Raw genomic sequence first — 16,431 nt, forward strand, 5'->3', positions numbered from 1 at the left:
CCGGGTGGGTGGAGGTTGTTTGTGAGGGGGCGGGATTGTTTGGTGGGTCCGGGTGGGTGGAGGTTGTTTGTGAGGGGGGTGGGATTGTTTGGTGGGTCTGGGTGGGTGAAGGTTGTTTGTGAGGGGGGCGGGATTGTTTGGTGGGTCCGGGTGGGTGGAGTTTGTTTGTGAGGGGGGCGGTATCGTTTGTTGAGTCTGGATGGGTGAAATTTGTTTTTGAGGAGGAGTGGGAGTATGGTGTCCATCACGGAGGGAGGAGTGAGCAGTGGCGAGGATAGTTTATGGTCAGGGGGGTAGGGAATGTATTTTGTCCTTCACAGAGGCTTTGCGGGTTTTTGCAGGGTTTTTTTGAGGGAGGCTGGAGTGTTTTGTGGGTGGAGGTTATTTGTGAGGGCGGTGATCTGTGCTGGAGGGTTGAGTACTGGGTGCAGCGATGCGATTCGCTGAGTGTCATAGCCCCGCCCTCGACGTCATCCCATTGTGACGCGAGGGCGGGGCAAACAGTCATGGGGAAAAATTCCGATCTACACCACCATGCAAGCGGAAGTTGGAGCTTCATTAGAATGTTGGGGTTGCAAATTATGTGCCAAAGGGGCGTGGCTGAGGGCGGGTCTATGAGTGACAGTGAGTGGTGCTGACAGCCTAACCTACCAACAGTGCAGGGCTTCAGTGTTTCCCTGCCACAGAGTGAGCTTCAGAATGTTTCAGGTGATAATTATTTATATAGATCATATGAAATATGCCAGTGCCAACCAGGATGTCACCTCAGTGGGGCAGTACTTTACAAAACCAGAACACTGTATCAATGATTTTATGGTGAGAATACTAAAAGGAAACTTTAAGACAATCCAGGAATGTAAGACCTTTGAAGTCAGAATGATTAAATATTTTGACACCCACCAGACAGGACTTAACATAGATCTGTGTGTGTGGGGGGGGGGGGGGGGGGGGGGGCTAGCCCATTATAAACCATACAATTCTACTGCTTTGTCACCCTCTTATCTACCATCCATCTCTCCCTGTCTTTCATCCACCCAGCTCCCATGTTTCACACCTTACCCACCCCACCCTCTTCCTGTGAAGACTGTTGGAATGCTTTGATGTTTCACTTATATATACTGTTATTTATCAACATTTACTTATTTCTGATCTGAAGAAGAAAGGTTACCTTCGAAAGCTAATAAAAAATGTATTATATTAGTCCAATAAAAAAGGTATCATCTTATAATCTTTTCTATGTTTTGTTTTATTTCTATGTATTACCTTAAAAGTGGCCTAACACGGTTACGTCACTCCACCCCATTCACTTAAAAAGAGAAAAAACAGAGGCATCTGCCAGCCCACAAATAAGTGAGGCCCTGGTAGCCTAGTGCCCCTCCAACCTCCCACCCAAAATAGCGACATTACATTACAGGCCCTGATGTGAGCGACCGTGCACATTGACAGCTCCTTTCAGTTCACCTTCTCTTCTGTGACCAAGGTGACCCCTGTAGTTGTGTCTCTGTGGTGGCCACTATATATGACCTACTGATGGGAGCCATTTTTACAGAGGCTGAAAGAGCCGGGGGGGGGGGGGGGGAGGTAGTGAGCCACAAACACAACACTACTGCCATGTATTAAAAAAGGAGGACAGAAGACCAAATAACAGCCGGCATGGTTAAAAAGTGAGGTGAAGGAAGCTATTAGAGCTAAAAGAAAATCCTTCAGAAAATGGAAGAAGGAACTGACTGAAAATAATAAGAAACAGCATAAGGAATGTCAAGTCAAATGCAAAGCGCTGATAAGAAAGGCAAAGAGGGACTTTGAAAAAAAGATTGTGTTGGAGGCAAAAACACATATGAGGCATATTTTCAAAGCACTTAGCCTTCCAAAGTTCCATAGGTTTCTATGGAACTTTGGAAGGCTAAGTGCTTTGAAAATATGCCTCATAGTAAATTTTTTTTAGGTATATTAAAAGCAGGAAGCCGGTAAAAGAATAATTTGGACCGCTAGATGACCGAGGGGTAAAAGGGGTGATCAGGGAAGACAAAGCTGTAGCAGAGAGATTAAATGAATTCTTTGCTTTGGTCTTCACTGAGGAGGATTTGGGAGAGATACCGGTGCCAGAAATGGTATTCAAAGCTGACAAGTTGGAGAAACTGAATGAAATCTCTATAAACCTAGAGGATGTAATAGGGCAATTTGTCAAATTGAAGAGTAGCAAATCTCCTGGACCGGATGGTATTCACCCCAGAGTACTGATAGAACTGAAAAATGAACTTGCAGAACTATTGTTAGGAATATGTAATCTACCCTTAAAATCAAGCGTAGTACCAGAAGATTGGAGGGTGGCCAATGTAACACCGATTTTTAAAAAAAGGTTCCAGAGGAGATCCGGGAAATTATAGACCGGTGAGTCTTACATTAGTGCCCGGCAAAATGGTAGAGACAATTATAAAGAACAAAATTACAGAGCATATTCAAAAGCATGGATTAATGAGGCAAAGCCAACATGGATTTAGTGAAGGGAAATCTTGCCTCACCAATCTATTACATTTCTTTGAAGGGGTGAACAAACATGTGGATAAAGGTGAGCCGGTTGACATTGTATATCTGGATTTTCAGAAGGCGTTTGACAAAGTACCTCATGAAAGACTCCAGAGGAAATTGGAGAGTCATGGGATAGGAGGTAGTGTCCTATTGTGGATTAAAAATTGGTTAAAAGATAGAAAACAGAGAGTAGGGTTAAATGGTCAGTATTCTCAATGGAGAAGGGTAGTTAGTGGGGTTCCCCAGGGGTCTGTGCTGGGACCGCTGCTTTTTAATATATTTATAAATGATCTTGAGATGGGGGTAACTAGTGAGGTAATTAAATTTTCTGACGACACAAAGTTATTCAAAGTAGTTAAATCGCGGGAGGATTGTGAAAAATTACAAGAGGACCTTACGAGACTGGGCGTCTAAATGGCAGATGACATTTAATGTGAGCAAGTGCAAAATGATGCATGTGGGAAAGAGGAACCCAAATTATAGCTATGTAATGCAAGGTTCCACGTTAGGAGTCATCGACCAAGAAAGGGATCTAGGTGTTGTCATTGATGATATGTTGAAACCTTCTGCTCAATGTGCTGCGGTGGCTAAGAAAGCAAATAGAATGTTAGGTATTATTAGGAAAGGAATAGAAAACAAAAATTAAGTCATTATAATGCCTTTGTATCGCTCCATGGTGCAACAGCAGCTTGAATAATGTGTTCAATTCTGGTCGCCGCATCTCAAAAAAGATATAGTGGAATTAGAAAAGGTGCAGAGAAGGGCGGCGAAAATGATAAAGGAGATGGGATGACTTCCCTATGAGGAAAGGCTAAAGCAGCTGGGGCTCTTCAGCTTGGAGAAAAGACAGCTGAGGGGAGATATGATAGAGGTCTATAAAATAATGAGTGGAGCGGAATGGGTAGACGTGAAGCGTCTGTTTACACTTTCCAAAAATACTAGGATTAGGGGGCATGCGATGAAGCTACAAAGTAGTAAATTTAAAACGAATTAGTGAAAATATTTCTTCAATCAACGTGTAATTCAACTCTGGAATTCATTGCCAGAAAATGTGGTAAAGGCGATTAGTTTAGCAGAATTTTAAAAAGGTTTGGACAGCTTTCTAAAGGAAAAGTCTATAGACCATTATTAAATTGGACTTGGGGAAAATATTTCTGGGATAAGCAGCATAAAACGTTTTGCACTTTTTTGGTACCTTGCCAGGTATTTGTGACCTGGATTGGCCACTGTTGGAAACAGGATGCTGGGCTTGATGGACCTTTGGTCTATCCCAGTATGGCAATACTTATGTACTTATGTATTAAAATTTATAAAATAGTAGAAGGTTTTTAAGACTAACGAGAAAGCTCACCTGACTTCTACAGCCGAAAATGTACAATTGAGAGCTGAGCATCTGAAGTCTTTTCCTCTATCGAATAGATTGAGAAGTTCAAGAGGGGAATATCCAGTTCACTTTTTCTAGTGAAAAAGGTGCCGGTACTCAAATGCTAGGCCACCCTTCAGGGGTGGGGGTAATCACTGAGGGACCCTCCCCACAATATCCAGGCCCCCTGCAACCACTCACAGAACCTATGACAAGGCAGAATTGGTGTGTAGAGCCTGAGCTCTTTCATTAAAACTTGGGGACCATGGGGCAATTTTAGCAGCCAATGGAAAAGGTGCCGGTACTCAGTACCCCCAAGTACCCCCTAAAAAAAAGCCCTGGGAATATCATACTTGTTCCTTATACAGATTTAGATTTTACTTTGGTCATCTTGGGGGGGGGGGGGGGGTTTGGGATCTTAGGCCTTATTGAGGATATTTTTCTTCACCAACTCTGTCTGGGCTTTTCTACTTCTGTTAGATATTGTTTGTTATGGTTTTATTCTGAAATGTTTAATTTTGCTGTTCCTCATATTTCAATAAAATATATTTCAACATAAAATCTCCATGCAAACTTTCCATCCCCTTCCCCAACTTTTTTGGATGCAAGTAAAAGTATCAACACTATGAACAACATGAGTACTTTTAGTCCATTGAGGGTGGGGGGCAGTTTTTAAGTACTAGTTCCATATACAGTTATGTATTTGTTATTTAGGGCCCTGTTTACTAAGCTGCGCTGTAGCATGCAAACATTTTAGTGTGTGCTAAAAATTAGCACACACTAACGCTAGAGACACCCATAGGAATATAATGGGTGTCTCTATCGTTAGCGTGCACTAATTTATAGCATGCTAAAAAGTTAGCGCGCTTACAGCGCGGCTTAGTAATCAGGGTCCGTAGTTCCTTTTCCAATTCAAACATATTAAAGTATGAATGCAAGATATAGAGCAGCCTATTTAATGATGCAAATATATTATGTTTCCCATAATTTCTAACTACATTTTTATTTCTATCATGAAATATTCACATCTAAAAATGCTAGCATGTTTGTTCCAGCTTTATGGAGCCCACTTAAGAATCCTTTTACTAAGGCACGCTAGCGTTTTTAGCGTGCGCTAACAAAATTAGCATGTGCTAAATGCTACAGACACCCATAGGAATATATGGGGTTTCTATCGTTTAGCGCATGTTAAATCTTAGCACACGCTAAAAACACTAGCTTGCCTTTGTAAAAGACCCCCTTAGTTTATACTGAATTAAGTACAAAAATAATTCTTATTATTATATAAAACCAAAACTTACTGCCAACTTTGTTAGATATGAAAAGGCTGCATTTTTTCTAACATATTTTGTCACTGAACAGAAGAAAGGATGCTTTGGATGCTGATCTGATTACTGCCAGGCGAGCTCTCAAAATCAACTGTTGGCTAGTGCCCAGTATCCATCATTGAATAATCACCACCTTATCATTTATCCCCCTCAACAGACATGCAAAACAACATTCAAATATTCATTCCACATCTGTGCAGGACAGATTATGCATTAGCAATTTAAATAAGGCAGTTTTTAAAAGGAGTCTGTTTAGGTGAGATGCCTTGTTGTCTAGGATGGATAATAAGGCAGTGCTGTCTAATCTTGGAGAACAATCAACCCATCTTGGGAAGGTGACTGACTACGTATGCTCTTGCCCTGACAGCCTTAGAACAATGGCTCCATAATGCACTTGACTCAGCTGGTAATAAAATCTACTTTTGATTAGTATCCATGGCTTATGTCAATCACTGTATGATGCATCATTGTCCTCTGGTCTTGAACACGGTTTATTTACTAGGAAACAAAAGCTTTTCTGGACATAGCTGCTATCCAGAGATTGGAAAATAGATTGAGCTGTCAACCCCAAACAGTAGATGAAGATTAATGAGTTGTAGAGACAATAAATCTGAGGCAATGACCATAAATATGCTAATAGGTATTATTTATATACACTATAATTGCTACAAAAATTAGGATGTGGTGTGAAGGAAATGGGTCAGAGGATGACAGAGATAATCTTGGAAGCTTGAAATCTTCAGCTGAGTTTGATTCTCCATAGGTCTATTTTCTCCAATTAAATTCAGTATAATACCTATTGTTAAATGCTACTAAAATAATCTATTTGTACATATAAATTAAAAATAATATATTACTAACATTGCTATTAGAATAATCAAGTTAACTAATAAGAACATTTTTGTCATTATTAACTGTAATAAACCAAATTTGTGCATCAAGTTTCAAAATGTACAAGTAGCTTATGGAGCTCTCTTCTGATAGTTAAATTAATATCCTTTTGTAATTCCTTTGTCTTTTTTTTGCAGTTTCCATAACTGATATACTTATCTAGGTTCTTTTGAGCAGGTCATAGTCTTCAACTTTTACCATAACAAGGTTGTAGTTTAAACTTTGCAAACATTATACTACATGGTTAGGGTTACAGCCTTGAGAAGTCTCATATGTTAGTACATTGGAATTTTATCTGATTAATCTGATTACTGAAGCAATCTGGAGCAAACATTTCTTAAGATTATACGTCTATGTACAGTAGAATGGTGATGTATCTCAGAACAATATGGCTTCTTGCACACCTGTTTTCTGAAAATGTTGTTTCAGTCTGGGGAAAGATAAACTGAAAACATAGAATGGTTTAAGAATAAATGGAATGCAGAAGAAAACAACCCCTCCCCCACAGGTCTTGTAAAAAGAGGTAGATTGACCCTTACTGCCAATACAAAGAGGAGAGATGAGTGCATAGCTGGAGTTAAACAGTACAACAGGTAATTTCCAAAATAAAATGATTTGATGCTGCTGCAAAGGAAGAATGCTGGATTCTGAGCAATGTTTTGGTGACATTTTGCTTATTTTCAGTTAAATGATAGGGTCTGTTCCAAATTTTCTAATGGCTTTTTTTTTTTTAGCAGGTCAGAAAGAGACACGCCATGGAGACCCCAGATCTGCTAGCAGATTTTAATGTCCCCTCCCACATTTCTGCCTTGTGTGCCAGCATGACTAACACTTGCCCTGTTATTGGGGGTGGTGATTGGTAGGGAAGTGTGTACAAGATTTAACGTATAAAATCATAACTTTCAGAGCTTACAGCCTGGTATTCTGGACTGGAGGAGTAACCTAATGGTTAGAGCAGCAAGCTTAGAGCCAGGGGAGCCCAGTTAAATCCTACTGCAGCTCCTTATCTTGGAGAAATCACAACCCTCCATTGCCTTAGGTACAAACCCAGATTATGAGCCCTCAAGGACTGAAAAATACCTACTATACCTGAATGTACACCACTTCTGTGGCTTGGAGGCAGTATATAAGAAATTAAATATATGAGCAGACCATATCAAAACATTAGCCAATGTTTGTATTGTACATTTTTTTATTACATTTTTACTAGTTCAGAGGTAGATATTTAGTTCACAGCAGTCAGTGTTTTTTAAGCTGCTTACTGCCTTCGGCTGAATTAATTCAGGATATTGAATGCCAGACACCCAGAAGTTAAATGGGCAACAGCTGATTAGGACAGCCAACCTGTGTCTCATAAGAAAGCTTGAAATCTAGATATATACCTAAATATTTGAAGGAGTCAATCAGAGCTATTGGGGCAACCTAGGAGTCAATGACATATGTAAAGGGTGGCCAGTGATCCATGAGGCAACAGTTTTCAAAGGATTTAGGATTAGGTGATATGAATGAAGCCATGATTGTTGCAGTTGTCTGGGTCTTGCCACATCCAAGTAAGTGGAACCAAAGTTTCAGCTATCATGTTGTGGTTTTATTCAGGGTATGCTGTGAGGTCTGGGGTTTGAGATGGGTGGTTTCCTCAGGGGGGAGGAGATTTCAGTGGAAAATAGAGGTGGGAAAGACGGTTGGTTACAAATTTGAATTTTGGCAGGAAATCTGTTGATCAAAAATGCGAATTTTGGATGGAAAGTTCATTCAGTGCTGATCCTTGGTTGGCTGCCACCCGGGGCGGATCGCCGCTGCGCCCCCGGGCATTAACACCCCCCCGGCATATCACCCCCCTCCCGGCATATCACCCCCCCCCCCCCCGGTGTATCACCCAATCCTCCCCTGGGTGCATTCTTACCTGCTGGAAGCAGCCGCACGGCTGTCAGGTTCCACTGGTTCCCTGCTCCCTCTGCCCCAGAACAGGAAGTAATCTGTTCCAGGGCAGAGGGAGCAGGGAACCAGCTGAGCCAATGGCCGCACAGCTACTCTCTGCACCCCTCCAGTAGCATGCACCCGGGGCGGACCACACCCACCGCTCTACCCTCGGTACGCCACTGAGTTCATTGATTACAATTTTAAATTCTGGCAGGAATGAGGCTGGAAATTCATTGGAGGGGGAGGAATTTCTGTAGGTTATATTCTAAAACTTGGGGGGGGGGGGGGGAGACATTTGTCCTCAGCACCAGTCCTTTTTGTGCTAAATTTCTTCTGAAACAGCTGTTGCCAAAGCTTTTTTTTAGGATGAGCCCTTTGTCTCCACTGAAGTTATTAGAGAGTCTTGCTATCTCTATTGCCTCTTTGATTCTTCTCGGCCACCAATGATCTTCTTTCTCCGATATTTATGTGTCCTCAAATCAAATCGTATGATCAGTTGCCTTAGCATGAAGGGTACAGCTGACTTTTCCATGTTGCATGGTGTCTCTTATGCTCTTGTAGCCTTTTCTCTATGGTGCATCTGGTTTTGCTAATGTACAACTGGCTGCAACTGCATGAGATTTTGTACACTCCAGGAGTTTGGAGCAGAGGTAGCCAGTCTTTCACATGTGTGAGTGTGGATGCCAGCTTCTGTGGTACACTGTAGGCTGTTTTGATGTCATTCTTTTTTTTTTTTTAATTTCCAAATTTTACAAGAATGAACAAAAAGATACAATATCTCATTAATAAAGAATAAGAAGTCTCATACAGGAAAAAATATAGCTAATACAAATCCAACTACCTCCTCCTTAAATATCAAACTAAGAAAAACTTCAAAAAGAGAATTGTATAAAGTCCTCAATTAGCAGACGGCAAGGCGCAATTCAAAGAAATATTTTTAACAAGCAGAAAGCTCAGTCCAAGCAAATTATACATAATGGAATAGATGTAATAGGTGCCAAAGCAAAGGGAGGGGGAGTACAGGTCGGCTTATAGTCCAAAAAGTTCACTAAATGGACCAGATCAAAGAAAACATATTTAACTGATTTTTAATCACACATTTACAGAGAAAATTAAGCCAAAATATGCCTCTTAACTGTAAAACACGTAGACATAATTTGAGGAAAGATTGACGTCTCCGCTGGGTTTGTCTGGAGACATCAGGGAAAAACTCTGATCTTATAATTAAAAAATTGGTCTTGTCTACGATGAAAAAACATCTTCAAAATCCAATCACAGTCTGGTTGCAGCACAAAATCTACAATCAAAGTAGCAGCCTGGATTCCAGTGGTTTCATCCTCTATCATCTGTGTCAAATGCAGATTATGAAAAGGTACCTCAGACCCCTCTGTTATCAACTGATCTGAAGTTTTCTTTATATAAGGCAACAAATAATATATTCTAGATGCAGGGGGGTATGATTGTTCTGGTATTTTCAATATTTCAGTAAGATATATTTTAAAAGTAATTAAAGGGGCATCAGCAGATAACTTGGAAAAATTAATAAAGCACAATTACTTCAATCTTTGCTGATTCTCCAAGTTTTCTATTTTCCTTTGCAATACTAAATTCTCCTTAATCAATGCACATTGTCCCTCCTGAAGTTTCCCAATATCAGATTTAGTAGATGAGCCAAAAGTCTCCAAGCTCTATACCTTTGACTCCAAATCCGTAACTTACCCAGGTAGTAATTGGGTTTGAGTCGCTAAAGTTGAAATCTTAGTTGACAATAGTAAAAGATTATTAGAAATAACAGACTTTCCATACGTGGTCCATCTGTAAAAAGTCAAAAGCATTTCCATTTTCATTTTATCATATTTTTATTAAGGTTTTCAAAATACAACATAAAAATACACAAAAGCAAATAGTATACAACATAAAAGGACACACAAATGCAAACAAAAAAAAAGCATTTCCAGTTGGATAGGTAGTGCCTTAAAAGGTGGAGGACAAAAGATTTTTTTTTTTACTTATTTGACAGCTTTTTAATGTATTTGAAAGCTTCCCAGCTATAGATATATCATGAAATAAAAATTGAATATCACTAAAACAGCTGGTAGAAACAGCAGTTATAAACTCTAGGGGTCTTTTCCTAAAGCTTAGTTTGACTTATCTGTAGCAGATAACTTGAGCTAAGCTTTAGTAAAAGACCTCCTCTGTATTTTATGTTCATTTTTCTACACTGTTCTACACAATACAGATGACCAAATTTCAGTGAGGATATCTGTTTCCTGATGGGTTCATCATAACTGTTGTTGTAATTTGCCTTGGGAACCCTGGTGTTATAAAGATGGAATATATTGAAATTAAATGGAAGTAAAATTAAACTGTCCTTTCACTGGGGCACATCTTTATCTGTTTTGTAGAAGTTTACATTTTAGATACACAAATGTATTATTCTGTTTTGAGCATGTTTCAGGGACAAGTGTTTTTATAAGTCAAAATACAAATAAATATTTTGTTTCATGCAGATCTCTTTTGTTCAAACATAACTAAATGGGCTCTATATGTTCTTGTGATGACTTATACTGTGCCAGAACTGAAAACTCTTATCTCTGCTATCTGATCAATAATAAGTGTTTTTTTTGTGGCTGTACATTGAGGAATTCTGATATTGAATAAATATATGTTTGTGTTCCTAGTCATGCAACCAAAGGTTATATAATCCTTTCAAGAAAGCCAGTTAATCGTTTAACTTATTAGTGTAACATAACCAAAGAGGCATTTGCAGTATGGTAATGCTAGAGCCCAGCTAAGGAATGGGTTATTTTGTGTTAGTCTTCACGGGACCAAACTTGCTTTCCTTGTGCCATCACCATCTAACTGGATAGGTACAAGAAAAGGTGAGGATAAAGGAATGTTTTTTTTTTTAATTTACATCACACATTATCCCAAGCGAGACAGAATAATAGAATTCAGTTATATCATGGGAGCAAATAGATGGATATGTCTGAAACATTTAACAAAGTTGAGATTAGCATATATACCAACTGGGCATTTAAAAGTCTGTCCTTTAATGATGCCACATGTTCAGAAATCATAGCCATCAGTATAGACAGTTATTTAAATATTATCACATGCATACACCAGAACAGGCATCCATACACACATTGCAAAAGTAAACAACAACTTCTACAGAATACATCCAAAACTTAATTTTTATTTGCTTATTTCCAGCTTCCAAAATTCCAGACAGCAGATGTACAGCTTAGCAGGATCCAAAAGCAGTCCAAAACAAGTAAAGTCTGAAACAACACAGTTTATACCTAATTGTTCCACCACCCTTAGCATTCACCTTTAGGTTTAAAAAACAAAACCATGTGAATGTAAGGACTGGATAAATGAACTAAAACAAAGTAAAGCAAAAGCCCTTAATGTGTAATGCTTGGTAGCATAATGAAACTGTGATGGAATATTCACATAGCAAGCAGCCTGAGCCAACAGATTTATTTTCCATTGAACATAATTAACTTTGTATGAACTTGGCGGCTAATAGTGTGTTGAACTGGACAATGTTGGTACATTTAGACTGACTCTGGACTTCTGCATGAAGGTAGCTACTGTTATTATTCAATATGTCTTTTAAGCTGTAGTAATAAAAATATCAAGTGCATTTTTATAATATACCACTGCAATCCACAAAACAAAAGGAGTAAGTTCCCACATGCCATCCTATTTTTTTTTTAATCTAGGCACAGGAAAAAAATATTTTAAATGCTCCCAGGTTTCAACCTAATTCATGTTTAATGTGGGATATAAACGTCATTTATGTTATTTATTTATTTATGCATTCTTGTATTCCACTGTTATCCAAAAAAACAGGTTTTGGTTCAAAGTGGCTTACAATTTACAGTAAAATTACAGTACTGTTTTACTGTTGTGACTTAAAGAGGTTGTTTGTGGCTTACGTGGTTAGCTATAGAAGTTTTGAAGAGATATGTTTTCAGTTCTTTTCTGAACTGGAGATGCTTCTTGTGGCTTTTAGTGTTGAGTTCTACCATTTTAATCCCAGGTAGCTGAATCCTGCTGTGTATATAGTTCTGTAAGTTGTGTTTCTGCATGTGGGTAGGTGAAAAATTAGGTAGCTTCTGGTTTCTGGGCTTGCATTTCTTGGTGATAGTTTCATCATATCTTGGACGTATACAGGTGCTATTCTGAATAGTATCTTGAAAATGAGAATACTAGCTTTGAATAGTAGTCTTGCTTTGATTGGCAGCCAGTGCAGAGTTTTGAGTACAGGGATAGCTCTTTCGTATTTTGACTTTTGAATATCAGTGTTGCTGCTATGTTTTGGATGGTTTGTAATGATTTTAGTGTGCTTTCCTTACACTCTACTTATGCCACATTACAGTAATCTGATTGTGATAGTATCATCGATTGTACCATTATCCAGAATGATTGGGGAAATAGTTTCTTATCCTTCTCAGTTTCCATAGTGTTCTGAAGCATTTTGATGTTACTGCTGATATTTGATTGGCCAGTGATAGATGTTTTTTTTATTATGTATTTATTAATTTCAATTTAAATATCAAGCAACACTTGTACAGAAAAGTAGTTAAATAGAATATTACTTCTATAAAGAAGAGTAACAAAGAAAAAAAGATCTTAAACTTACTATTAACATACTTGAGTCCACTATTTGATTCAAAGATTACAAAAATGGAGTTATAATAAAGTAATTACCCATAATGTGATATAAGCTAAAGGTAATAGAAATAACCCTGTGTAGTTAGAAGAGATTATAGAATTTTAAGGCTTTTAATTCCCTCCTTCAGTTCTCTTGGTCACCAGAAATTCAATGAGCTGTATAGGTAAAAAAAAAACATATTTTGCTGAATGGAATCTAACTATACATTTGCATGGATAATGAAGAAAAAATGTAGCTCCCATCTGCATCACTCCTGGTCTACTTAATAAAAATTGACGTCTTCTCTTTTGAGTCTCTTTTGTCAAATCTGGAAAGTCTTATTTTTATTTTTGAAGAAAAGTCTCATCATCCATGCCTTATCTGGTGTTACAACGACAGTTGCCATTAAAGTAGAAGAAATAACCATTTCTGAATCAGAAGATTCCAGAATTGCAGATACATCTAGAGGAGAATCTAAAATCTCTTGGCCTCCTGCTGATTTAACCGGTAAATATTACATCTGTGAAAACGGAGGTATTGACTCTTAAGGAATCTGAAGTATCTCCTTTATATACCTTTTCAACATTTCTTTTGGTGAAATTGACTTCACTTTGGGGAAATTAATAAAATGTAAGTTGTTACTTCTCTGGTTATTCTCCAGGGCTTCAATTTTTCTACACATATTCATTAAATCTTTAATCATTACAACTTCTGTTTCTTGCATTTTTCCTCTTTCTGGGAATGATAGATGTTTATTCACATAGCAAGCAGCCTGAGCCAACAGATTTATTTTCCATTGAACATAATTAACTTTGTATGAACTTGGCGGCTAATAGTGTGCTGAACTGGCCAATGTTGGTACATTTAGACTGACTCTGGACTTCTGCATGAAGGTAGCTGCCCTTATTATTCAATATGTCTTTTAGGCTGTAGTAATAAAAAATATCAAGTGCATTTTTATAATATACCACTGCAATCCACAAAACAAAAGGAGTAAGTTCCCACATGCCATCCTATTTTTTGTTTTTAAATCTAGGCACAGGAAAAAAATATTTTAAATGCTCCCAGGTTTCAACCTAATTCATGTTTAATGTGGGATATAAACGTCATTTATTTTATTTATTTATGCATTCTTGTATTCCACTGTTATCCAAAAATTATCTAAGATAATTTCCAGTACTTTCAGTTGCGTTTAAGTGTCCACTGTGTTGCAAATCTTTGTACCATCTGTAAAAAGGCAAACTTTTCCTTCTAATGGAAGAGTAGCCTAGTGGTTAGTGCAGTGGACTTTGAACCTGGTAAACTGGGTTTGATTCCCACTGCAGCTATTTGTGATTCTGTGCAAGTCACTTAACCCTCCGATTGCCCCGGGTACAAATAAGTACCTGTATATACTATGTAAACTGCTTTGAATGTAGTTATAAAAAACACAGAAAGGTGGCATATCAAGTCCCATTCCCATTCCCTTTCCCTTTCCCTTTGCAGAGGAGTAGCCTAGTGGTTAATGTAGTGAACTTTGATCCTGGGGAACTGGGTTCAATTCCCACTGCAGCTCCTTGTGACCCTGGGCAAATCACTTAACCCTCCATTACCCCAGGTACAAATAAGCACCTGTACCTGTTATCACGAAATGATTATGTTATAACTACACTCTGTAAGCCACTTTGAGCCTGCAAATGGGCGGGAAAAAGTGGGATACAAATGCAATAAATAAATAAATAAATAAATAATATATAAACCACTTTGAATGCAATTGCAAAAAAACACAGAAAGTTCCATTCCCTTTCCCTAACCCTTCAGCAATATCACTCACAAATATATTGCTGGGGCCCATTTGCAATTTTTTTTATTGGTGGTCAGTGTTTTTGGGCTGGCTCTACTGGCTCCCATGATGTTGGGACCCTTCTGGGGTCCGGAGGAGTTTGGGGGGGTCTTCAGGCCTTCCCAGGCCCATTTCCTACCTTCATTGGTGGCCAGTGGCCAAATGTGGGGCTGAGGGAGGCTCTGGGACTCTTTGGGGTGTGGTAGCACTCAGATGCATCTGTTTGCATCACCGCAGGATCGCAGAATGAGCTCCAGAGGCGGCAAGCCAGCAGGAAAATCCCCTGTAAATAAATAGATAGAAACTCTGAATGTTGAGCACCTGATTCTCATAACATGTCTGTTTTAGTGACTTTTTACCAGGAAAAAAAAAGATCTCTGCATGAATATAACATGTGCTAGGGTGTCCTTATAACTAGCCTCGCCAAATGACACACTGATTACGATTTATAACAAACAAGCAAAAAAGCCCGTTTCACTAAAAAAAGAAACGGGCTCTAGCAAGGCTTTCGTCTGTCCCCTGCCCTCTATGTCCAATGATTCTTCCCTCCCATCCCATCCATGTCCAGTGATTATCCTCTGACCTGCCCTTCCCTCCCCTCCATGTCCATCGATTGTCCTGTGCCCTGCCCTCCCATCCCATCCATGTTCAGCGATTCTCCCCTCCGCTCCTCTCCCCTCCATGGCCCGTGACTCTGTCCTTCCTGCCGCCCTGCCTTTATGCTGTTCATTTTACCTGAGGTCGCAGCGGCGGCAGGCTGGCCTTGCGTCGTCTCCACCCTTCGCTTGCCTTCCCTCTCAGTGTCCCGCCCTCCTCTGATGTCATTTCATCTTTATGCGAGGGCGGGACACTGAGAGGGAAGGGAACGCTTGAGGCGAGCTGACGTCAGCATGCTGTTATGAACCTAGCCAGCTATCCAGGGAAGCAGATTACTACTCTATCTATAGTAGAGGAGTGTGGTAGCCGTGTTAGTCCACTCTTAAGGTTATCAATAGAAATCAAACATGTATTAAGTTATGTCCAATAAAAAAAGGTATCTTATTTTCTTTTCCATGTTTTATTTTGTTTGATTTCTATTGATACTCTATCTATGAAACGTTATTCCTTTATTATAATTCCTCTGTGTACATCCATATGCTGCACAAGCTGTCATGTTTGAAAATATAAGTGGGATTAAATAAAATTGGTACCAACAGAACAACAACGTGGATGCAGCAGCTCATAACTTTGTTTGCTTGTGTGTGTGTGTGTGTGTGTGTGTGTGTGTGTGTGTGTGTGTGTGTGTGTACTGGGATGACGACTGCGCGGGGGAAGAGAAAATAGAGATTAACCTAATTGGTTTCAACCTTTTGACGTCATCCCGGTTCCTTAGTCTTTTACTCTAGACGGGTCGCTGTGTGCGACGGACCGTTATTCTGCATTGGCCAATCAGAAGGCGACAGAGTTAGGTTATGAGATGGCGCTGATTACAGAGTTTCTTCTAATGATTAGCGTTGTATTGGTACCGGGGATAGTTGGTAAGTCTGTCGCTGGTTTTTTTTTGGTGGGGGGGAGGGGGGTTGCCCTTAAACAACAAAATAGCCCTCCCCAGAATAGGTATTTAGATCAAAGTAGGAGCGGTGCTGACTTTTGGGTTGGAGGAAGAGCTTATGAAGGTTCAGTTTCCCGGGATGGTCATTCCTCGGAGCCACAGTAGAGTATTATCTGGTGGTGTTCGTGGCACGTTTCGGATGTGTGACCCCCTTTAAAATATTTACTTGTGGATGTTATATTTGCTGCGGGTGGTGGAGTTAACTTAGTTTTTCTTTGTTTTGTATGTTATAATGGAACACGAATTATTTTGATAAAATTAGATGGGACTGGCAGCTGGCTCTCCCTTTCACTTTTTCCTTTTGGAGTTGAAGAGTAGATT

At 39.3% G+C, this 16,431-nt stretch overlaps 1 protein-coding gene across 1 annotated transcript in view; it reads left to right on the forward strand.

Annotated features, from left to right (window-relative positions):
- The first annotated feature begins 15,975 nt into the window (after nucleotides 1-15,975).
- Nucleotides 15,976-16,431, forward strand: part of LOC115474417 (reversion-inducing cysteine-rich protein with Kazal motifs-like) — a 109,932-nt gene continuing 109,476 nt past the window's right edge. The window contains exon 1 of the mRNA XM_030209907.1: nucleotides 15,976-16,036. Within this exon, the coding sequence (XP_030065767.1) occupies nucleotides 15,976-16,036 (61 nt within the window). The remainder of the gene's footprint in view (nucleotides 16,037-16,431) is intronic.

This window comes from Microcaecilia unicolor, chromosome 1, assembly GCF_901765095.1.
Source record: "Microcaecilia unicolor chromosome 1, aMicUni1.1, whole genome shotgun sequence".
Taxonomy (NCBI): Eukaryota; Metazoa; Chordata; class Amphibia; order Gymnophiona; family Siphonopidae; genus Microcaecilia; species Microcaecilia unicolor.